This window comes from Heptranchias perlo, chromosome 22 (genome assembly GCF_035084215.1).
Source record: "Heptranchias perlo isolate sHepPer1 chromosome 22, sHepPer1.hap1, whole genome shotgun sequence".
Taxonomy (NCBI): Eukaryota; Metazoa; Chordata; class Chondrichthyes; order Hexanchiformes; family Hexanchidae; genus Heptranchias; species Heptranchias perlo.
In genome coordinates, this window is record NC_090346.1 from 23,858,470 (window position 1) to 23,883,547 (window position 25,078).

Genomic DNA, 25,078 nt, shown 5'->3' on the forward strand with positions numbered 1-25,078 from the left:
GTAATACTCAGTATTAATATAAATCCAAAAATGACCATTGCTGATAATGATGGACAAATATTTAGATACATTTGAATGACATTCCTCTCTGCTATTTTAGCACAGATGTTAACCCTTTTAATTTGCATAGGTTAACACCTCCGTTAAAATAATAGATTTTCGAACGTGTTAAGCATTCATTCACGAATATTGCCAATAAAATTTTGAGGCTAAAATGGGTGAGCTCCACAGTTTTGCCAGTTCATATTGCTTTGTACCACCCTTTTGATTCTCAGGTACCAAAATGAGTTCGATGTTTGACATTCAGTATGATGCCAAGAATATGAAGATAAGTTTGGGTGCCTCCAGAGAGTTTGCATTGGGCACTGTCATTGAATTTAGTGCTGGAGTTCAGCATACAATCCCCTTCATTAAACAGCTTGGGGTGCCCTTCAGTATCAAGGTAATTGATGTGGAATGTTTCACTGTAAATTTTTACTTGTTAGTAATCATTTCTAGAGAACAAGTTAAAAACTAGTTCGTAATCTGATTTTAAAATTATGATATTTAAGAGGCACAGTTCCTGAAAATCTGCAGAATGTGCTGCCCTCCAGCACTGGAGTTTGTGAGGTCAGTGGGAAGGCACTTCATTTGCATGGGGCAGGTGGGCGCTAGCACCCGCTTTGGACATCCGCCTGCCCATGACTGCTGGAAACTGGATTTCCCAGCCCTCCCCACGACCCCAGCCGTGGTCCAGTCAGCCCCATGAGAAAGGGGGCCAAGCTGCATAAAAAAATTTGTGGACGGAAGTTACAAGGCAATGAGAAAACTCCCGGAAACAGCACTGGATCCCTGAAACCCCACAGGGATTCTGCTGATTAGCTATGGCAGGAGACCAGCAGAACCCCTGTGGGATTTCAGGGATATTTGCCTGACACAAGGTATAACAGATGATGTTCCAGGTTATGCTTGAACACACTGGCAAATTAACATATTTTACAATTATTTTTTAAACAAAATAATGGCTTCTTAAAAAAAAACACGACAAGGAATGGAAAGGCAGGATAAAGCTACTAAAAGCAATTAGAGAGCAGATGTGGTACTCGGGTGGGCAGTGGTTATCATTATTGTACGTACAGTTTTGTTCTGTAAAGTGACAAATGGAGAATTGTCCAGTTGTAGAAATGACCGCTTGGTAAAATAATTTGGTTCCCTGAGTTTGAATGGGCTTAAGCCTACCACTGACAAAGTGGATCTTGTCCAACAAATATTTTAGAAACAGCACAACTTTCCCCGTCTAATAGTGTACTTGTATTACTCTGCCATCATTTACTCAGGCCGAATGCAATGGTAGGCTCAAAGACACTGACGTGGAAGCATCACTGAAGCTGAACTATGAGTCAATTGCCAATCTGATACTGCATGTGGAGGGGAAGAATCAACAAAACAAGTAAGAGGAACAATGTCAGCAGTAATCTAAAGGAGACCAAGGAATCACAGATAAATAAAACTTCCGTGCTGTAATTATTCCATAGAATCATAGAATGATACAACACAGAAAGAGGCCATTCGGCCCATTGTGCCAGTGCCGGCTCTTTGAAAGAGCTATCCAATTAATCCCACTCCCCTGCTCATTCCCCATAGCCCTTGAAATTTTTCCCCTTCAAGTATTTATCCAATTTCCTTTTGAAAGTTATTATTGAATCTGCTTCCACCAACCAGTGCAGTTCAAGCAGTGCATTCCACATCATAACAACTTGTGGCGTAAAACATTTTTCCTCATGTTGCTTCTGGTTCGTTTGCCAATTACCTTAAATCTGTGTCCTCTAGTTACTGACCCTTCTGCCACTGGAAAGTTTCTCCTTATTTACTCTATCAAAACCCTTCATGATTTGAACACCTCTATCAAATCTCCCCTTAACCTTCTCTGCTCCAAGGAGATTCTCCAGTCTTTCCATGTAAGTGAAGTCTTTCATCCCTGGTACCATTCCCGTCAATTTCCTCTGCACCCTCTCTAAGGCTTTGACAACCTTCCCAAAGTGTGGTTCCCAGAATTGGACACAATACTCCAGGTGGGCCCTAACTAGTATTTTATAAACGTTCAGCATAACTTCCTTGCTTTTGTACTCTGTGCCTCTATTTATAAAGCCAAGGATCCCATATGCCTTTTTAACAGCCTTCTCAACCTATCCTGCCACCTTCAAAGACTTGTGTACGTGCACCCCCAGTCTCTTTGTTCCTGAACCCCTTCAAAATTGTAGCGTTTAGTTTCTAATGCCTCTCCTCATTCTTCCTACCAAAATGAATCACTTCACTCTTCTCTGCATTAAATTTCATCTGCCATGTGCCTGCCCATTTCACCAGTCTATCTATGTCCTCCTGAAGTCTGTTACTATCCTCACTGTTTACTACATTTCTGAGTTTTGTATCATCTGCAAACTTTGAAATTATGCCCTGTACATCCCAAGTCCAGATTATTAATATATATTAAAAAGATTAAAAACCTCAGTTTTACAAATATCCAATGACAGAAAACATGCTGGGGGTTATATTGGATAACCCTCAAAACCGGGCATGGGGGTCATAACATTCAGGCTGCCTGGTGATTTACCTGATTGCTGCGTGCAGCCAACCCTACCTGCGCTGTTGAGTGGCTGCTAACCAGCAGGGGACCCCGATATTGCGAGTGGCTAGCACCACTTAATGGCGGCCTGCACCTCTTAAAGGGAAGATGCATTGTGGCTGCAGGAAGTGGTGGAAGCCAATTGTTAAGTGAATCTGTGCTGCAACATAGTGCAGCATGGTGATGATGGGACCTCTGGAATTTTTAATGAGCAACAACTTGGCTGCTCAAAGTCTGTGGGACTCTGATACTTGCAAAAAATAAGATACAAGTCTGAACAGAGATCAGACATCGCACACAGAAAGCACAGATGCAGGTCTCGTCCCTATGTTTACAAACTGTTGAGTTATTTTAAAACATTGAATAAAGGTCGCGCACTACTAAATCCCACATCGTCCAATCTGCACACCAGACCCCACCAATCTGCCGATCTGAGTTTGTATCGGGCCTGCGAGAGAGCGTGCACCAAGGTTCTCTGATGATGCACTAGAGGCCTTGGTGCAAGACGTGGACAGAAGGAGGGGCATCCTATATCTACAGGAGGGTGCAAGAGGTCCTCCAGACACATGGTCCCAAGGCAATGGGAGGCAGTAGGGGATGAAGTCAATGCCAAGTACACAGCACCACGAACATGGATGCAGTGCAGGAAGAAGTTCAATGCTTTGACACAAGTGGTCAAGGTGAGTGAGGTCAACTGTCAAGTGGCATCTTCTACCAACTACACCACTAGCAGCATCCACTGCTCCACACTCTACACCCCCCATCACCCACATACCAACAAACTCTTTCAATCAGTACTCAACTCTTCCAATCAGATGCTTCATCTCACCCTCACGCATTACCGCTGTTTCAAGCCTCACAACCACAACTCACAGGTCATACACGCTGGCAGCTATTAAACCATGACAGGCACATCACCCAAACATCTTGCAGGACACTCACTGACACACGTCCCACTTTCTGGAAGGAGAAGGTGGCGCATAACAGGAGGTAGCAGGTAGCAGTAGCTCCATGGAACATGAACCTGCTGTCCTCACTCAGGATGACAGCATTCCTGTCCCATCCCTGCCACTCTTAACGTGCTCTTGCTATTGCTAGCAAGCCCACTTCCTGTAGAGTATTGAAACTTTATTATAGGAACAGGAGTAGGCCACTTAGCCCCTCGAGCATGTTCCGCCACTCAGTGAGATCATGATTGATCTGTGACCTAACTCCCTATATATCCACCTTGGCTCCATATCCCTTAATATCTTTGGTTAACAGATATCTATCTTTCTCAGATTTAAAATTAAAATTGAGCTAGCATCAACTGCCATTTGTGGAACAGCTTTCCAAACTTCTACCACACTTTGCATGTAGAAGCGTTTCCTAACTTGTCTCCTGCAAGTCCTGGCTCTAATTTTTAGGCTATGTCCCCTTGTTCAAGTTTGCAAGTAAAGGAGACCTGCAAAAACAGGTACAAATGCATCAGCAGCCAGAAGCAATAATCCAGCAACGAACCTGTAACTCCTGCATGATCCCTTTAAATAGCGCAGGTGGAGGTTCCTCCATGCTGTTTAAGACCTGTTCAGCTGTGCGTTGGCTGGAGCATTGGGTTCCAAAATCGCATCTGTCCCTTTAAATCAGCGTTGCACACTGTTCTACCACATAGTCTCCCTATTTTACATGGTGCCGCGGTTCGTTATCTGCGCGTGTGCGAACACCTTTACCAATATGGCATCTGGTGTCCGCTTTCTTTTAAAATTGGGCACTCTGAGGTTACTCAGATGCTGAGATTTTGCTGTAATCACTGAATATAGAATGCAGTTAGAACCATTAAAAATATGGTAAAAAGGGGCTGGAGAATATGACTGAGAATGATATAATTTTCTATTTAACAATTTATTTATTTGTTCTTGGGATGTGGGTGGTACGGAAAAGTCATATTTATTGCTCATCCCTAATTGCCCTGAAGATATTAAACAACTGGGTAGTGTGGGACTGGAGTCATGTACAAGCCAGACCATGTGGGGGTGGCAGGTTCCCTTCCCTGCAGGACAGTAGTGAACCAATTGGGTTTTTCAACGATTCAGCAGCTTTCATTTTCTGGTGTTAGCCCACAAATTATCAGATTTATTAAATTTAGTTTCATAACTTGCCACTGTGGGATTGTGAACTAATGACCTCTGGATTATTATTCAGTTCCGTAATCACCAGGCTACTATACCCTGATTTTCTGCTAGTATTATTGCATTGTGATTGAAATGAGATTTTTCTTCGATCCCTGTGATATCATTCTACAGTTTCCTTCATTGCTCCTTGTATTTAATTTCAACAGTGTTATAGTTCGGTTAACTTACTGTTTGGTTGTTTTCTTCTTCCCTTTATAGTAAAGAACTGCACCTTGTAGTATTGCAGAATATCCCTGCCCTCAGTTATCTTCCTGGTGCATTGGAAATATTGCCAAAGGTAAATATCTATTGTTTTGTAGTTACTGAAGTACAATAGTATAAATAGTAGTAATAGTATTAGCAAATAGTAGAATAAATAGTAGTAATAGTATTAGCAAATAGTAGAATAAATAGTAGCAATAGTATTAGCAAATAGTAGAATAAGTAGTAGTAATAATATTAGCAAATAGTAGAATAAATAGTAGTAATAGTATTAGCAAATAGAATAAATAGCAGTAATAGTATTAGCAAATAGTAGAATAAATAGTAGTAATAGTATTAGCAAATAGTAGAATAAATAGTAGTAATAGTATTAGCAAAAAGTAGAATAAGTAGTAGTAATAGTATTTGCAAATAGTAGAATAAATAGTAGTAATAGTATTAGCAAATAGTAGAATAAGTAGTAGTAATAGTATTAGCAAATAGTAGAACAAGTAGTAGTAATAATATTAGCAAATAGTAGAATAAATAGTAGTAATAGTATTAGTAAATAGTAGTAATAGTATTAGCAAATAAATTTCGGAAACAACGGGGAGAATTTTCAGTTTGGGCGCAGGCAGTAATCTGGCGGCTGGGGATCGGCTGCCCATTACACACCCTGACTGGGTTTCTTTTCCATTGGCTTCAATCGAATGGAGTTATCAGTTTTCTGCCCAAACTGAAAATTACACCTAATATATCTGAAGTTTCATGCTGAGAAGTCTGAGTATTCTTTCGTTATTTATAAATTGTATTGATCAAATTTACCAACATAAATTAAAGTGCTTTTTTGGGTTTGAACAAGTCATAAAGCAGACAGCATCAATCTGTATTGACAGCACCTGATAGTAGGTCTTGGACTGCAACAGAAATTATTGGACCACAGCCAAAGTGGAATACATTTTTAAAATTTATTTTGCACAATAGCAGTGTTATTTTACCCAATCTGACTGTGTCCATACACTGACAATCATAAGAACTCGATAGTTTCTGGCCCACTTCCTCTAGAATCTTTGTCTACCGCTCTTGCAAGCATTGTATGAGTTATCTTTTATTTCCTGGCACAGTTCTGCTCTCATTCTTTCTAATTCCTCTTGACGAGTTTTATGGCATTGAGAATGGGACCCCGTCCATTGCAATGTTAGCATACCATGAACTTCCTTCCATGTGCATACAGTTTTGCCTATGTAAGAGAAGACTTAAATGTCATGGGACACTCTCACCATCACGAGTCCAGGAGGAGATATTTGGCAGAAGATCGAGGAGAGTACAAATATATTACTATGCTTTCTGTATATTGCCAAGAATTACTGGCAGGATACTGTAAACTTGTACTGATAATCCTCTTCTACATTCAATCGGCAAAAGCACACATGCAGCTTATTAAAAGCACTAACTAAAATCTGTAGCTCAATGTTTTTATTAGGGAAACGCCAAACACAACTTTATGTGCCTGAACTTTGTATTGAGAGTTTTTGGTGTGTGTATCCATCTGCTATATACAAATGTATATTATATATTAAAGTTACCTCTGTGTACTTTATTATATACATTTTAACATGCAATTGAATTATAAAACAATATAAATAAAATAAATATAATCTATTTGAATTCTTTAATTTTCTGAAACATTATTGCTGACAACTTTTTCTTTGCAGGTCAATTACTCTGCAAATGTGGTAAAAGGAACACTGAACATTATACTGGATAAGAGTAAACTGGATGCTTTCACCATTTTAACTACTGGTGATTCTGGTTATAGTGAGGTCTTGGAGATGACTCACACATTCCCACAGGTTTGCTTCATCATTTAAATTTAACATATTATGCTTGACTACTTCTAACAGTGCAGTATTTCACCTGATATTTTGTAATTTAGTTAGCGTGTGATTGATTTTATTTCAGTAATTGACAGTTGCATCTTTTATCCCATTTCTTTTTACTAAGAACATACCAATCTCTTTGCCTGATTATCCAGTCTACCTTCCGGACTAGCAAAGCTCCACACCAGGGGGTAGATCATGACTTTGTGCGATAGAGTAAAATGGGTGCTAGCGAGTTGGCAGCCTGTTTTACATCTCTCCTGATTTTTATTTCCACTCGGGAGAGATATAAAATGGGCTGCCAACTTGCTATCACCCACTTTACACTCACACAAAGTCACAATCTACCTCCAGGAGCGCTAACTCATAAAACTTGCCCCATAGGTTACATGGCGCTACCTTGGAGATTACACCTCTGTATGATCCCCATATTCCATCAGAGACTGGCTTCAATGATGCCTATGCAGCCTCAGAAAGCAGACATTTAGGATGTCAAAGTAATATTTCAGATGCTTAAGCCAGTCCGGGGCGGGGCCGGGGGTGGGGGGTGGAGAAGAGAGACGTAGATGATGCCTTCAAGAAGGTTAACAAAATGAAAGTAATGTACTGCATGATGTACAATATTGCCATGGTCAGGTGACTCACAATTGACTTAAATGAGAAGCAGCTGCAAAGCCTGGAACACCAAAAGGAAAATGGTGCTTAACAACCATCAGCAGCACACCAGCCAGTGAGACAGGTGCATGAGGGTGCACTTATGCAGAACCACTATGTATGGAAACATACATGTAGCATATAGTGTAAATCATAGGATACCTGAATATTATAGCATATATTGTAAACAATTTTACAACACCAAGTTATAGTCCAGCAATTTTATTTTAAATTCACAAGCTTTCGGAGACTTCCTCCTTCCTCAGGCAAATGTTTCAGGATCTCCTTGAAGCCTACGCATTTTTGCAGTGCTCTATTTTTCAACACTTACAAGAGCTTTTACTGCATGGCCACTGGCCCGATTTTAACACTGGGCCAGTTTTCGGCATGTGAGTAACATTATGAGTTAGAAGCTCACCCGCTGCTCCAGAAATTAAGCCTGGGGTCCAATTTAAATCCCACTAGCCGACTTCCACCTGTTCTGGCCAGGATCGGCTGCCGGACCCGTTCCGTGGGGGTCTTGCACTGGAGAAGCCAAGTCTATGGCAGGGGAGGCCTAAACTCCACTGCTCCTCATGCTCCTCATGGCCCCAAAGAAAAGTAAGGGGAAAAAAACAGATCTTTTGGCCTCTATTGACCCTGATCTGATTCCCAGCTCTCTACACCTGGCAGGCCGCCAAGTTAAAATTATAGTCAAGTCCCAATGATGTCATCGGGACCCAACATGCATGTGTAAAAAAGGACCCCGGCAGCTTTGGTTGGGTGTCTTTGCCGCCTGCTCCGTTAAACAGGTTAAAGTCGGCAATTGTCAGCTGCAGGCAACTCCAGGGCAGGTAAGTAACCTGGGCGATATTAACTGCCCACCTGCGGGTAGGGTTACATTCACCCCTTTTGTTGTTCTTAAGCCACTCTGTACCGCAATTGCACGTCACACAGCTGGGCTCTCAGAGTTTAGAAGATTTATATTGGTTAAGTGGCTTTGTGAGAGGCGTTAAAAGGTGCTGCATGATTGGCTGATATTTCTTTGTTATCACTAACGACATTTTTTTCACAGGCGTCGCATGTTTTAAAAACCCTCCCACATTTTTGTTGGCAATTCCCTATTAGCAAAAAAGTAGTGCTCTCTCACATTTTTATGAGAACATGAATGTCAGATCCTTAGAGACTTCTATCCTTTCCATTAAATCCGGATCTGCAGGGAGCAGGTTTATGACATGTACACTAAGAAAGGGTGGGTTGGGGAGGATGAGAGGTTAAAATAACAGCTTTTTGGAGCGGGACCGTATCCCGGCTCCAACTCGTCCACTTCTGGGGTTAACACAGGCAGGTTTGTATGCATGTGGACAGCAGACACCAGGAAATCCCACCCCTACTTAAAGCCGGTGGGCCCGTACTTAAAAGGGCAATGTACCTCATTGAAATACTTGAGGTACTTAATATTTTGTGAATTGGAACATTAACATGAATTTAGCGTTACCTGTTCGGGTTTTCCATCGCTTCTGAATCACATCAGGTGAAAGCAAGCAGGAAGGGCCAGATCCACGAAGTGAGTGCCTTTATTGCACTACTTGTGGCCTGGAGGAGCAAGAGAGCTTCATCCAGGCCAACAAGCTCACCTGGCCGACAGGAACCCAGCAATCAGCCGAACCCCCAACCCCCCTCCCCCTCCCGATCTCTTTTGCTGGCTGGACCCCCCAATTTTCATTGCTGGCTGACCTCCCACAATTTCCATTGCTGGCTGACCACTCCCCCCCCTCCCGATCTCCGTTGTGGCTGACCCCGCCCCCCCCGACGTCATCGCTGGCTGACCCCTCTCCCTCTTCGATCTTCATGCTGGCTGATCCCCCCCCCCCAACAACTGATGCCATCCACATCCCCCCCGTACCTCCAATTTTTTCCAAGCCCAATGATCTCTCTCTCTCTCTCCCTCCCTCCCTCCCCCTTCTCTGATTCACGGCTCCTTTCACTGCTGACAGGCAGTTAGCCTGTCAATCTGCTTGGTGCATGGCAAACCCAGAAGCTCAAATACTTACCTTCAGTTGAGTTGCGATCGCAGATTGCAACACGCTCAATTTACTTCCGGGTTCTCCACACAAATGCCTACGGACACGTGGGGTACTCGGCTCGGAGTAAAAATCATGCCCTTGGTCTTTGTTACTCATCCTTCGACTGCTTCTTAATTTAAGTCAAGATTTGATAGTGTTTCTTGGATAACTGCACCCTCTTTATAATGGTCTCTTAATATTTCTTCCCAATAAAAGACACAAAATTATTTTTTAATTAGCTTTATTTATTTCCCCTTTACAGTTGAAAACAATTCCTAAAAAACTGTTATGTAACATAGTTTATCAGAAGAATGGCCGGACCTACACACTCAGTCACACTGCCCTGTGGGAAGACAAAGAACTGAGTTTTTCAGCAAACTACAGTGGACCTTTCCCAAAGATATTTGGACGCCATGAAATTGATGGTAAAATCTAATTTGGAAGTGTTAGTAAAATAATAAGAATTTGTACATTTTAATCTTTGAACCTGAACTGCTTGATCAAAAGTTCAGCAGATATATTACAGCTTTTTTTATTTAGCAAAATAATTTGTATCCTGCATTTCTAACAAGACTTTGTCATTCTTTTGTAGTGGACTTTCTCCATCCATTTGCCATCCCATTACCTCATCAATCACAGGTCAGGATGAGTCTTTCTCATTCTCTCCTCAGTCACCAGGATGACATTGTAATCAACTGGGACAACAAGGATCAGGTTAGTTTGATAAACATGGAAGCTTTATTGTGACTGATAATAAGATGGAAACAGTGGCCTCTGATATATGTTTTCTTGTGTTTGCTGGGAATGGCATTTAAGTTTATTCAGACTTTCGATATGGCCAACCCTCAGTAGTTCTCAAACCTTTCTGGGGCTAGGCCCATTTCAATTTTTTAAAGCCATGCGCTACCAAAAAGTTCTCAGATTCTTGTGACCTTCCACAAAAGGTATCTGCCTTTTCCTCCACTTCTTTATCTTTCCCACTCCACGTTCCTCCTTTTTTTTTCTTTTGCCCTTTCACTTTTCTCACTTATTTCCACTTTCCGCTTTTTTTGTTTCCTTTCTTAATCTTCTGTTTTAAATGTGTCTCTCTCCTGGTTGTCTCGGCAACACTATATTTCCCTATTTGCTGCAGTGTTTGCACAGCTTTATGAGGAGAATGCAAGGGTGAAGATGGAGCAGGGTAACTGAGGCCAAAGAATGGGACACTGAAGGCACACAGTCACTGGAACCCTTTGGAAGAAGCAGCAATTGGTTGTGATAGTGGAACGTTAAAAGAAGAAAAATAACACCAAACCCAGTCATAGCTCTGCTGAGGGGGAGGAGCTTTGTGTGATTGATATGAACTCCATCTAATCAGGTGGAACTACTGAAGCAGTGTTGTGGCAACAGCATCATTCAAATTAACAATACAAATTGTTTCCGGTCCTATCTGATCCTTGCTTCACCCCACCTTGACAGGCAACACACCACATAGTTTGAGAACTAATGCTGTATATCAGAAACTCAGCTTTAGATTTTTGAATCTGAACTTTGTGCTACTTCAAGCTAAATATTTGTGTTTAGAAATCTTCATTTGGTTCCAAAATTCAAAGGGAGTGAAATTGGCGTTGGACAGTAACGCGAAACACGCTCATAGCGAGTCGGCAGGCCATTTTACACCACACTCAGTTTTATTTTCCATTGACTTCAATAGTGTAAAATGGGCTGCTGATTCATTACGAGCTACTGGCAAAGACCGATTTCACTCCGAAACTCTCTCAATTTATCCATCTCATTGGGTTTGGAAAAAATTCAAGTCTGGCCCAATTGAAATTTGGAAGCCACTTCTTAGCTCATCCCTGGTATGTATTCACCATGTATTTTAAGGCACATTATGTTTCTGTTTAATCTCATTCAAGAGGTAACTAAGACTGTATGGGAGTAATTGTGATTTTGGGCTATAGTGTAAAGCGGGCAATAGCAATGGAAATGAAAATTGGGAGAGATGTAAAATAGGCTGCCAATTCGCTATTGCTTCACTGTCGCTCAAAGTCAGAATTACCCCCAATGTGCTTTGATATCTGAAGAGTAATATTTAGTGGAGCTTTTCAATGGTCAATTATATGAAAATATGTTTCCTTGGAACAGGTGGTTCTTTTAGCCTTTCTGAATTTGGATAATGATCGTCTGGAAAGTAGAGCCAACCTTCAACACCCATTCAAACTCGCCTTGGAAAAGTTTGAACTAAAGTGTCTTTCTGAAAGAAAAGGACAAAAATACAATCAAAAGGTTGGAGTAGTGAACCAGGCAGGGGAGGGAATTATCAATATTATTTTTGTAATGTATTCCCTTCTTGGCCAGCATACCCTTTTGTGTCTAATGTGAAGGCTGCTCCAATCCACAGGCATCTGTACTAATGGCAACAATACTGTTCCATGTTGAATGCAGTAAACAATAGCCTGAGGCAAGACATTCCCCAGCCAGTTTTCTGAACCCTCTCAACTAGGCCAGTTGATATTTATACAGTGCTTGAATGATAGTGAAAATTTAAAATCTTTTGAGCTTTTGCATGATTGGAAGTGTCTCACAAGGAACATTGCCAGGAAACACTTCCCTTTAAGTTTTTCAAGCCAGCCATTAAAATTTGACAATACTTATTTGTTTTTCTTTATTGAAGATTTTTTCTACAGCATATAATTATAAAATATCATGTCAGAGTGGCAGAAATCAAATACCCATTAGCACAGCCTGACTCAGCACAAAATCCTGTGAGAAGGTATAAAGATTCTGCCTCTATCGGTGTCACTGTCGTTCTGTCTGCTATTGATGCAACTGTCATTCCAAGTTTAAAATTTCAAAACTGTTTCGTTCTGTAACTCCTCATCATTCTTTCTTGGCCAGCATGCCCCTTTGTGTCTAAAGGGAAAGTTGCTCCAGTTTAAATATAATTTTAAAACAGCTATAGGTTTTTACTTTTAGTTCAATGTAGAGTGTAACAAACCTGAATGTGGGTATGTATCATGGTCAGCACTGCGTGCCAGAAGCTCTGTGTACCCTGTCATTCATTATCACACAGATCTGAATCAAACTGATTAAAAATAAGCCCAAAGCTACTGTAATATATCACTAAAGAGTGATTTGGAACATCAGCTGCGTTTAATTTTTGTTGTAACCTCACATACAATGGAACAATATAAGGTCTGACTAACATTTGTTTAATCTTTCTTCTCTAGGCCCATATTGCCTGGAATGGAGGCCAACCCATTGACCTTAAATTTACATTGGAATACAAATTGGAAAGCAATTTAACAGTTTGGGACACCTGCTTGGACTTTTCCTCAGGCCAGGTATTCCTTACCTACAATTACAGTAGTACCCCATATATTAATTAACAGAACTAGGAAGTGCTTCCAAAAATGTGTTATACTGTAACAGCTAATCATAGATATTTCTATTGCATATTAATACATTTTAGAAGCAAAAAAATATTTTTGGAGAAGATAAGTTGTTAACCAATAAAAATGTCAGATTAGATTACAACCATGGACACTGGTCACCTGACAACCACTGTTAAATGCACAGCTACATCTAGGCTCACAATTATATTGTTATAGATCAGAGGTCAAGTGAATCATAGAGAAGGTCAGAGGATAAGTACAAAGGTCATACTAAAATATACATTCCTATAGCAAAATGTCCCCATTCCCCATTGCATTGATTCAACAACTCATCCTTGTTTACAAATCTCCCCATGGCCCCACTCTGTCTGTGGAACCTCTTCTAGTCCCCATTTACACCCTCCTCTCTTCTGACTTTAACCGACTGTGCATCCTCCTTCTTTCTGTCCCACCATTGGAGGAAGAATTTCACCCTTCATGGCCTTGCACTTTGGAACTCTTTTTTTAAATCCCTCCACCTCACAATATCTATCTCCACCTTCAAAAACCTCCTCAAAATCTACCTCTTCAACCTTGCCTTTAGTCATCTCTTCTATTTACTGCCCATTTCCATGTTAAAGGCACCAGATTAAATGCAACCTGTTATGGTCAACAGTCATTTTTTGGAACATTGAAATCTATTTCAGTGGGAATAAAGTCACAATTTGCTGGTTATATCAAATTAGAGGGCTTGGTAATCTGTGAGGAAGAATGCCGGAAACCTTAGGAGATTGTAAACATGATAGGGAATTGGGCAGATATGTGATAATTGCAGTTCGACATAGATTAATGTGAAGTACTACATTTTGGGAAAAAGAATGGAAATGTACCTTTAAACAGTAAAATTCTCAGTGGAGTGGAAGAACTGAGAGATCCAGGAACGCACATACATAGATCTTTAAAGGCAGAATGGCAAATAAGATTCTAGGCAAGTGGTGTCAAACTCACTTTATATGGTGGGCTTGATCCTGGCACTTTGCACTGGCCACATTCAGCAAAGATTATTGAAATAGAAATAGATAAAGATAAACCATATTGGTACTTCCTTACATTTAGATTTTATTTCCTACATTGCAACAATGACTACACTTCAAAAGTACTTCATTGTCTGTAACGTGCTCTGGGATGTCCTCAGGTTGTGAAAGGCACTATATATAAAATGCAAGTTCTATTTACAGCCACCCAACAACCAATGGGTCAGAATTTTGCACAGAACTGGAGACAGGAAAAATAATGAAGAAAAAGTTATTTTTTTAACAGGAGGCACCGATTGACTGAACTTTATCGCTCAGTTTTGAAAGCTCTGTGCCTTTTCAATTGGGCACAGATTATCATTCGCCTGCCAGTAGAATTTGAAGTTGGACGGGAAGCACCGATTGGCTGAACTATCCTGTTCAGCTGTTGGAAGTCTTTTGAATTGGGCACAGATTCTTAATTACTCATTCACCTGATGCTTTTGTGCTGAAATTTGTTTGATTCCTTCCTCACCCATCCAGATTCATTAAATTAAGAAATGTCCTGCAATTTCTTCCATGTTTTACCAAACAAGTTTTTTCTATTGTTAAGTGGCAGTTAAGTAATGAATGTTCTACATCTGATGAGGTAACTAGGAGTTCAGGGCCCTCCTATTTACGGGGAGGCTGCGGGGGAGGCCGAAGAACCCGGCAAGACCAGGAACACGGAGGTCCTGCCCAACTTAAAGGCAGGAACTCATTATCGTTTTTTTGTTCCGTTTCCCGCCTGGCAACCGACCAAATGGACAGCCTGGTCGGCAGCCAAGAGGGAATACCAGCGGCAGGAGGCCAAAGCTGGGGCCCTTGGGGACAGTCGTCAACAAGCAGAAGTTGGGGGGAGGTCGACGATCGTGGCAGGGGTGAGAAAGAGGCCATTGGTTCTGGGGGAAGAACGGTAAACGTGGCAGGGAGGAAGAGAGAGGCTGCTATTGGCCGGGGTGAGGCTGACTGCTTCCTTGAGGAGCTGGGGAAGCACTCCTGCACCTCCTGGCCCACAAGGAGTGCTGGATAAGGGACTTACCTTGTGGAGCTGGCAGCTCCCTCCTCCCTTTCGCTGCAAGGTTTCCTGACCCCTGGGAAACCCGCGCAGCAAGCAGTAGATTTTATATCCGGCTCCCAATTGCACTGTGGGAGCCCGATTTAGATATGTTAATGAAGTGTCCCGCCTCTCCTCGTTGGGACACACGGACGCCCCAATATCCGCCACCATAAAAAAGGCAGCGGGCGTGTGCGTGGCGTGTTGGGGACGCGTTCACCATATTTAAGTCTTTTACCACCCACCCCCAACCCCGACCCCTTCCCGCCTGTTGTGGTGGGAGGGAAGAGGGGGTTAATATCAAGGCTCAAAAGTCTGAAGGAGATTGGCTGTTAAAAGGTCAAATGAACAATTACAGTCAGTGTTAGCTGCAGCCTGGACATGTCTCTTTTGTTTGTGTAAATTGTAGGTGGAATGATGGATATTGTCACCAATGGATCCAGATAGTGTGAGTCAATTATGTCACAAGATCACAAAATAGACATGGGTGAGGAAGGCCAGACACCTCATCCTAGCTCATCCATCCAGAAAAAAAAATCGCAGTTCCACATCACTTTATCCAGCTTTTTCTTAAATTATTCCAAGGTTTGTGCCTCCATCACTGCACCATTCCAAGTGCTGGCCACTCTTTGTGCGAAGGAGAATTTCTTGATATAGGTTCTAAATTAATCAGTTTGCACCTGTGTCCCCTTCTCCTACTGCCATGGTTCAAATGAAGCTGTGGTCTAGATTTGCCATTTCTATACCAATTGCGGTCTGCGGCCTTATATACCTTTGTGAGGTCCCTTCTCAGTTGCCTCCTTGTCCTTAAGGTTACCAGTTAGCACAACAATCCGCTGACACTTGGCAAAATTCAAACATCTTCCAACATGTTCAGTTTTCTATCTGATCTGGTGAGTAAGACCAGGGAATGATGGCAAATAGTAACTAAAAGAGTGAATCAAAAGCAAAATATTGCAGATGCTGGAAATCTGAAATAAAAACAGAAGATGCTGGAAATACTCAACAAGTCAGGCAGCATCTGAACAGAAAGAAACAGAGTTAAGGTCATCTACCTGAAATGTCAACTGTTTCTTTCTCCACAGATGCTGCCTGACATGCTGAGTATTTCCAGCATTTTCTGTTTTTATAACTAAAAGAGTGAGGTGGGGACGTTTTACAATAATAGTTTGGTTTTATTACGGTAATTGAGATAATTCCATGCACAACTGTTTTGCTGATGCACTGTTGTGTTTCTCTAGCTGCAGCCCTTGCTTATGATACGATCTGTGCATGGCTGTGGATCTGCCACACATACTCAAAACTCTTTTTCTGAAAGTGTGGAACTGCATTGGGGTGACAAGAAAATCAACCAAAGCTTTGAGTTTCAGGTAAAGATAATTATTCCAATAAGGAAGCTAATCTGTTGATTTGTGTGAAAAGTGTATGTAATGTCAGTGTCCTTTGTGTAATCAAGTCCCTTATTCTACAACTTGAGCCTAAAATTGTACATTTCAGGCATTTTACTTTTTGTGCTAAAAATTGCAATTAAAAATGTGATTCTACCTCTGAAAGCCAAACAATCACCAGACTTTCAGTGATTTAAATAACATCAGCAAATGATGGCAGTAATGTTACAAGAAAGCAGTCACATAATTATTTCTGGGTCTATAACTATTGGGGGTCAAATTCAACTTAGGCAGTAGCGCAAAACGGGCAATAGCGCATGAGCAGTCCATTTTATACTTAAAGCCAATGTAAAGAACATCAGGCAGTGTGTAAGATGGACTACCAATGCGCTATCGCCCAATTTGCTCTAATGCTCAAAACAAATTTCACCCCCATTAAATTTAGCATGCTGATTATTTCATTCATCTAAAATTCTGTCATTGCTGTTTTAACACACTTGTGATTTATTTGGTCACCACAGTAATATAGTAATGGTTAACTTGCTTTACAGCCATGCAGTTGTAGAGTCAGCTCCCAGAGTTTCTAATGCCCAAAGGTGCTTGTGATACTTACATAAAGTTTTAGTTATTGTATTTGCCCCTTCCATGGGCACCTCATCAATTCTTGTATCTCAAAGTTAATATAGATCTTAGTCTGTTGCACACTATTATTAAACGAGCACTAATCTATACCTCACTCGCCAACAATCCCTAAAGAAAGAAACTGCACAGTGGTAAAAATCCTGGAGAGGATATTTTATAGGTAAGTGACAAATCATTATGGAAGGCAGAAATTATCATCTGTTTTCCACCTTTCTACAGAATAACCGACCGGAGAGACCGGACAACATCTGGGTTGCTGCCACTTTCTCAAATGTTTTCCAGTCATCTTGTGGAAGGCAGGACATTCTTGGTAGGATCCAAACTGATTATCATGACCAGCTGAACCATTACCTGAAAGTGGCCTTCTGTAACATGTCAAATGTAGGAAATGTTTCTTTTTTATTTTAGCTATTAGAATTATTATTTTATTTTGTCTTCATTCATCCTGCAAGGCTTTCTAAAAGGACTGATTGGCCTGAATATTCATTTCATTTCATTTAACGTGCGGAACCATCAGCATTACAATCTGAAAACCTAGGCCATTGGCTGGTAATAATTTTTAAATTCAAATATTTTTGTGGGAACAATCTGAAAAAGTGGAAAAAAGAGTACTGGGTCAGTGTGTTGTTAAAGGAGACGATGGCTTCCCAGATAGCTCAGCTGGTTAAGCTCTAACTAGCTGTGTCAGAGAAGCCACAGAGATTCCAGGTTTGATCTCCAGTCTGAGCTGAGTTAACTGATCTCAGTCAGTGCAATAGTAGGAGCTACAATTGTCCTCAATGCTCCAGGGTTAGGGGATGGAAATTCAGCCAAGGTTCCTGCTATCCAGATATCCCTGATAGAAGAGCAATTGTGTGGATTTAGGGCGAGGATAGCTTTAGGCTTGGCTCAGATCTCTGCTGGTCAAACTCTCGTTGTACATGCTCAGATATGACTACTTGGATGGGGTGTTGGAGTGCAGCACACTCGCTCCAACGTTGATTCAATGTTAGCAAAGATTCAGGAGAGAAGACAAGTAAGAGGAATATTGACACAAAGAATAGGACTAAAAGAGTAAGAAGATAGATACATGTGAGGTAACATTGTAATGAAAGACTTCAACTTTATTTGCAGTCTATCAAATTGTCAGGAAAGAATCAGCGAAATAAAGGAGAAGTTATTCTATCATCCCAAACCCGAGTCAGTCTTTCCAGTGATGAGAAACATGACATGGTGCTGGGGATGACACTGAGGAATGCTGGACAGGCTGACATAAAGAACTACTCTCTTGATATGGAGGTAATTGAGTTCACTGCGGCTTTGAAGAAGGAAGTACTGTAGTGACATTTTTCTACTACTGGCTATTGCAGTGTTATTTTATCACTGAGTAATATTTGACAACCCAATATTGCAATTTATTTTTTTCTAAATTGATATATGATAAAATTACTTAACATTTTCAGGGTCCATGCCCAGTGTGTCATTAGATTAAAATATGATTGTACACTGAACCATTAAATTTTAAAAATCTGATAGTCCTGTAATGATATTAGATGCACTTTTGATTCCTAAGTTAAAAGTAAATACTTGAATTATTGATTTTGCTTCCCTCACAGTGGAAGGCTTCTGAAGCTAGTCATTTAGGCCTGCTGGGAACTTACACTGCCTCTGCCCTCAGCAGAAAAGTAGTACTGGAGGGAATGATAGATCACAGAGAGAAAATTAAACTAGCCACCACACACGAGAAGGGATGCCAGCAGTACTACACTGGATATACTAATGGTAAGGATGACTAATTAATAGGTCCAAACAAGTATTTACCTTTGGCAATGCACAAATTCTGCTGTTTGAAAGAATTTTATAAAGTAGCTGCCACTCATTGGCTTGAAGGAGACTGAATGATGAATTTGCATTTATATAGTGTGGCACACCTGCAGGGGCGGGGCTAAGGATGGGATGGTGGGGGGGTTTGAAATCCAGATTTGACCAACTTGGCAAACTGACGACGTCCTCCAATGTCGTTGTAGTTCATGTCAGACTCAGACTCGCGATCGGGAATTTAAAAGCCTAGTGAGTAAATCATTTGCAGTCAGTTTTGGCCGAGTCCTGGCATACAAAATTGGCTGACCATTGGGGGGGGGGGTCATGACCTCCCCCATCTCCCCCATCCCCCCAATACAGACCTGTATTTAATGAAACGTGAATTTCTGCCAGCCTCTCAGTGTTTTCCAATGCTGTACAATGTGGAACGGACACGGGACTGAAACAGGATCCTTGATGAGGACTTTCAGCACTTTGTGCTACTTCATTCAAAACATCTGGGGGATTGCGGGGGGGGTGAACTTGTTGAGTCTGGCATTAATGGAGCGGTAACGGCCTCAAGAAGAGATTAGTAGCCTTACCACCCCATTAACCCTGATGATGTGACCGGTGCCAAGAGAAGCAGGAGCAATTGTGACCCCTCACCCCCCCTCCACCCTGCACTTACCTTGCTGCCGGCCAGGGCAGCCCAATATTGGCCAGCCTTAATCCAGCAAGCTGCATTGGAACTCCCATTTGGCAGTTCGTCGGCTCTATGCACATGAGGCTGGGCCTCAAAATCACAGCCTTCACCACGGGTGCTGGAACCTGGCCAGCGCGCTCTGCCAGTCGAGGGTCCAAAAGTCAAAATCAAGCCCCCAGGGCTCATGCATATATGCATATTGGCACAGTTAGGACCCCCGATACCATTTCTGTATGAGCCTGCCTGAATGCTGCCTGTTCCTGCTCCCACCCACCAACCATGGGCAGTACAAGTCAGGAGGCAGCCATTTCCAATCGCTGTTTGGAGCTAGATTGCCAACATGCTCTGTTTATGTGAATTTACAATTTTACTGCAAGTAACAACCAAAGAGGATGACATTCATGTGCTAATGCCCTGTTTGCGCTTATAAACAGGACGGTTACAGGACCAAACTAACATAGCAGGGCCGACACCAGCAAGTTACCATCCATCCACGTGGCTAGAGAACCTGTAGAAACAGGCAGAGGGCTCATGCATATATGCATATTGGCACAGTTAGGACCCCCGATACCATTTCTGTATGAGCCTGCCTGAATGCTGCCTGTTCCTGCTCCCACCCACCAACCATGGGCAGTACAAGTCAGGAGGCAGCCATTTCCAATGAAGATTATAGGGATCCTCAATCAGGGAAAGCTGGATGGAGGTTTGGAAGACATTCTTATGGCAGTCACTTTGTGGGTATTGAACCTTAAAGGATCTCAAATGTAATTTGCTGCTGTAGGTTCTGCACACAACATGCCTGCTGCTCTAAAGTGTTTGAATTCCCGACCCTAATACCCCTTTGTGATGCTGCTGGAAGCCCTTCACATTCAGCCACCTCTAGGTCAGCGAGCTGCCGACTGGGAAGCATGTTTCATGCTGGCAGCTCATTGACCACATTATAATGAGGACCCAAGACCAAAAAGGTTTGAATCACACGCTGGCTGCTCGGGGTGATTGCCGTCTGTCTAAAAAGTGGTCAAAATGAAAATCAGTCCCAAAGTCTTTCCCCGGGCCTGCTGACATAGGGTAAGGTTTCCAAACTAGGATTTACTTATCATCTTGAAGGGTGAACAAAACAAAATAGATTCAAAGGGAAACTCAAATCTAGATTTTTAATGTTTTAGTTATTTATTAAACTAGTTGACCTCCTGTGATGTTATACATGGATAGTCAAGACCATTGTCTTGTTAAGGTGAGGCAGGGTATGAGAACAGGGGATAATTGGACCAGGGTGTGTAGATGTAATTCAGTCCCCATTTTAAAGTCATACTTTCTGTCCTTATTTTTATATCATACTTTGATTTGCTATTGTTATTTATAGCTAAATAGCAAAACTTATGGCAATTTTGAGCGTAGGAATTACTCTGCAGTACAGGGTGAGAAGCAGGGAGACGCGAACTGACAAGTTCACGTCGGCAGTTTCCCTTATAAATGTTGACTTAGGAATTTTTAATCAAGTTATCAGGAAGTGTGCACAGACATAAAAGTTTTAATATATATAGATTGTGCTCTTGGTGTATTTCAAAACATTTCTAACAATGCAAAGTCCATGTATGATTATTCTATCATGGACTTCCTTCTCACATCACCTGTTGATTTTTTTACTTTAGGGAATCTAAGTTTCTTCTCCTAGCTCTGCTGAATTAAAAGGATCAAGCAATTCTTTTAATATCCTTAAAACCCTCAATCCCCATTCTTAACAGATATCAGTTTAGCTCTTTTTACAGGTGCCAGATAACCTCTTACCCGTCGGAATTTTTTTCTTCTAATTTTTACCTTTGCTCGACGCTTACGAATCTTGTACTTGTATCCTCTAGTTGTATGCTCATTATCCAATTTAATACCTTATTTCAACCTAATCTATTCCTTGCATTATTTTGAAAACCTGTATCACATTCCCCCACTTCCCCCCATCAGTCGTCTTTTTTCCAGCAAAAATAAATTTAGTCGATTGAGCCTTCTGCATAACTTAGTCCCCTAGTGCCTGGAATCATCTTCATCACTCTTCTCCAAATGCTTTCTAATGTATAAGCATAAGCATAACAGCATAAGCATAGGAGCAGGAGTAGGCCATTCAGCCCCTTGGGGCTGCTCTGCCATTCAATGAGATCATGGCTGATCTGATTTTTACCTCAACTCCACTTTCCCGCCTTTTCCCCATATCTTTTGACTCCCTTGCTGATCAAAAATTTGTCTAACTCAGCCTTGAATGTATTCAATGACTCAGTGTCCACAGCTTTTTGGGGTAAAGAATTACAAAGATTCACGACCCTCTGGGAGAAGAAATTCCTCCTCATTTCCGTCTTAAATGGGTAGCCCCTTATTCTGAGACCATGCCCCCTAGTTTTAGATTCCCCCATGAGGGGTAACATCCTCTCAGCATCTACCCTATCAAGTCCCCTCAGAATCTTGTATGTTTCAATAAGATCTCCTCTCATTCTTCTAAAGTCCAATGAGTATAGACCTAACCTGTTCAATCTTTCTTCATAAGACAACCCTTCCATACCCAGAATCAACCTAGTGAACCTTCTCTGAACTGTCTCCAATGCAAGTATGTCCTTCCTTAAATAAGGGCACCAGAACTGTACGCAGTACTCCAGGTGTAGTCTCACCAGCACCTTGTACAGTTGCAGCATGACTTCCCTGCTTTTATACTCCATCCCCCTAGAAATAAAGGCCAATATTCCGTTTGCCTTCCGGATTACCTGCTACACCTGTATGTTGACTTGTGTTTCATGTACGAGGACACCCATATAATGTATTGATATCCTTTTCATAGAAGACGCCATACTCTAGAATTGGCGTTACCACTGATCGGTACAATGTCAACGCTGCTTAGTTATACTTATGATGTGGAGATGCTGGTGATGGACTGGGGTTGACAAATGTAAGGAATCTTACAACACCAGGTTATAGCCCAACTGTTTTATTTGAAAATCACAAGCTTTCGGAGGCTTTCTCCTTAACCTGGTGTTGTAAGATTCCTTACATTAGTTATACTTAGTTTAACAATTTTCCAGCATCCTTTTGTTCCATTGTCTTTCATATCTTTCCATTTGTCACAGAAGTTATTATTAAATATTAATTGCCTGTCTGTGTCAAAGGTGGATCAGACGAGGAAGGAGTAGAATTGGCTTTTTGCTCAAATGGAAGAGGAAGTGCAAAAGCGGAACTGTTTCACACCCTGAACCAAACGAGGAAAGGAGAGCTGGGACACATCTTGGTCGCTGTTGTCAACAAAAGTATGCAGAGTGTAGTGAGGGTAACAGCACAAGGCTGTGGACACCTCATTACCAGAACAGAGGTAATTTTGTCGAATGACAACAGTCCTACAACAACTAGCAGATTCCAACTTTAACTCTTTCAAAGTGAATAGCTGGTCAGTATGTTTATAATGAGTTCTGTTTGTCTCAGTTGGTACCACTCATGTCTTAGGTAGAAGATTATGGGTTCACTTCCCCTCTGGGATTTGAACATATAATCTAGGCTAGCACTAAGGGAATGTTGCATTGCCGGAGGTGCTGTTGTTTAGATGCAACATTAAAGCAAGACCCCCATCTGCCTATTATGGGAATGTAAAAGATTCCATGGCAGTATTTGAAGCAGAGCAAAGAGTTCTTCTCTTGCCATGGCCAACCTTCATCCTTCAAACATCACCAAAAACAGATAAACTGGTCACTTATCTTATTGTTGTTTACGGGACCTTGAAGTGTGCAAATTGGCTGCCACGTTTGCCTACAAAACACATCGAAAAGTCATTCATTGTCATGAAGCAGTTTGGTATGTCCAAAGGATGTGAAAGGCACTGTATAAATGCAACTTCTTTTTTTCTTTCTTCTTTTAGTTTTGTATAGATATGAGTTGCATGAAGTGGACAGAACAGAACATAAATTGTGTGGAAATTTCAGTCACAGTATTTGTTTGGTTAAATGCTGTATTTCCACACATAATTGAGAACAGTCAGGAATAAATGGCTTTATGAAATGGACTGACAAACAGTTTATCCCCTACATAGAAATTACAACATGAAATAGGTCATTTTGTCTCAACTAGTCCATGTGGATGTTTATCCTTCACACGTACAGTAGTCCCAATCCCATGTGACTGCATTGTTCCCATATCCCATTACCCCCCTTTCTTCAACTACCTATCTAACCGATTCTTAAATGTTAATGATTGCTGGAAGTGCTGTCTTTTCGATGCCACATTAAAGCAAGACTCCCATCTGCCTATTATGAGGATGTAAAAGATCCCATGGACACTATTTGAAGCAGAGCAAAGAGTTCTCCTCTGCTTCAATCACTAACTCTGGTAATGCATTGCACAATCCCACAACCCTCCATGTAAAAATGTTTCTCCTGCTCTTTGTCCTAAAACTATTACATTTAATCTTATATCTATTTACCCTTGTTCTAGATCCCTCAATCACTAGAATCAGTCTGTTTCTATCTACCCTGTCCCTCTATTAAATCACACCATATCTCCTCTCTTCTAATGAAAACACCCCAAATTTTTCAAGTCATTCTTTGTATTTGTATTTTCCATACTAGTGAATCTGCACCATACCCTCTTCATTGCCGCAACATCCTTCCTATAGTGTGGAGCCCATAACTGCACTCAGCACTCCAACTGTGGTCTTAATAAAGTTTTATATATATTCACCATTACATTTTGACTTTTATATTCTATACCTCTTGCCATTTGAGGTGTTGCTTGTGAACCTGAATCCCCAAATTCCTCTGCTTTTCCACATCACCCAGCCCTCCCCATTCAAAGTATAATAATTACTTTTTTTCACCAAAACGTACCATCTCATAGCCCTGTAGATTACAGCACTTCAAGTGCACATCCAAGTACTTTTTAAATGAGTTGAGGGTTTCTGCCTCAACCACCCTTTCAGGCAGTGAGTTCCAGACCCCCACCACCCTCTGGGTGAAAAAATTTCTCCTCCGCTCCCCTCTAATCCTTCTACCAACTACTTTAAATCTATGCTCCGTGGTCACTGACCCCTCTGCTAAGGGTAATAGGTCCTTCCTATCCACTCTATCAAGTCCCGTCATAATTTTACATACCTCAATTAAATCTCCCCACAGCCTCCTTTGTTCCAAAGAAAACAACCCCAGCCTATCCCATCTTTTCTCATAGCTAAAATTCTCCAGCTCCAGCAACATCCTTGTAAATCTCCTCTGTACCCTCTCTATTGCAAGCACATCTTTCCTGTAATGTGGTGACCAGAACTGTACGCAGTACTCAAGCTGTGGCCTAACCAATGTTTTATACAGTTTTAGCATAACCTCCCTGCTCTTATATTCTGTTCCTCGGCTAATAAAGGAAAGTATCCCGTATGCCTTTTTAACCACCTTCTCTACCTGTCTTGCTAGGCATCCAGTTTTAAAAAGTAGACTTCACGTTCATTGTGGAATAGAACCTGACTGTGGTGGTGGAAGTCTATAGCTGAACTCATCCTGTCCTCCAGGCTAGGGCAAGATATGAGGTGACAAGCAACCTGCAAGTAGAGAAAATGGAA

General features: G+C 41.4%; 1 protein-coding gene across 1 annotated transcript in view; it reads left to right on the forward strand.

Moving 5' to 3' along the window:
• LOC137340965 (uncharacterized) overlaps window positions 1-25,078 on the forward strand; it is a 125,938-nt gene that overhangs the window by 51,515 nt on the left and 49,345 nt on the right. The window contains exons 14-26 of the mRNA XM_068003775.1: window positions 276-442; window positions 1,317-1,429; window positions 4,972-5,050; window positions 6,669-6,806; window positions 9,795-9,957; window positions 10,125-10,246; window positions 11,660-11,800; window positions 12,745-12,858; window positions 16,239-16,367; window positions 17,247-17,408; window positions 18,141-18,305; window positions 18,623-18,788; window positions 22,656-22,855. Of these exons, the coding sequence (XP_067859876.1) occupies window positions 276-442; window positions 1,317-1,429; window positions 4,972-5,050; window positions 6,669-6,806; window positions 9,795-9,957; window positions 10,125-10,246; window positions 11,660-11,800; window positions 12,745-12,858; window positions 16,239-16,367; window positions 17,247-17,408; window positions 18,141-18,305; window positions 18,623-18,788; window positions 22,656-22,855 (1,859 nt within the window). The remainder of the gene's footprint in view (window positions 1-275; window positions 443-1,316; window positions 1,430-4,971; window positions 5,051-6,668; window positions 6,807-9,794; window positions 9,958-10,124; window positions 10,247-11,659; window positions 11,801-12,744; window positions 12,859-16,238; window positions 16,368-17,246; window positions 17,409-18,140; window positions 18,306-18,622; window positions 18,789-22,655; window positions 22,856-25,078) is intronic.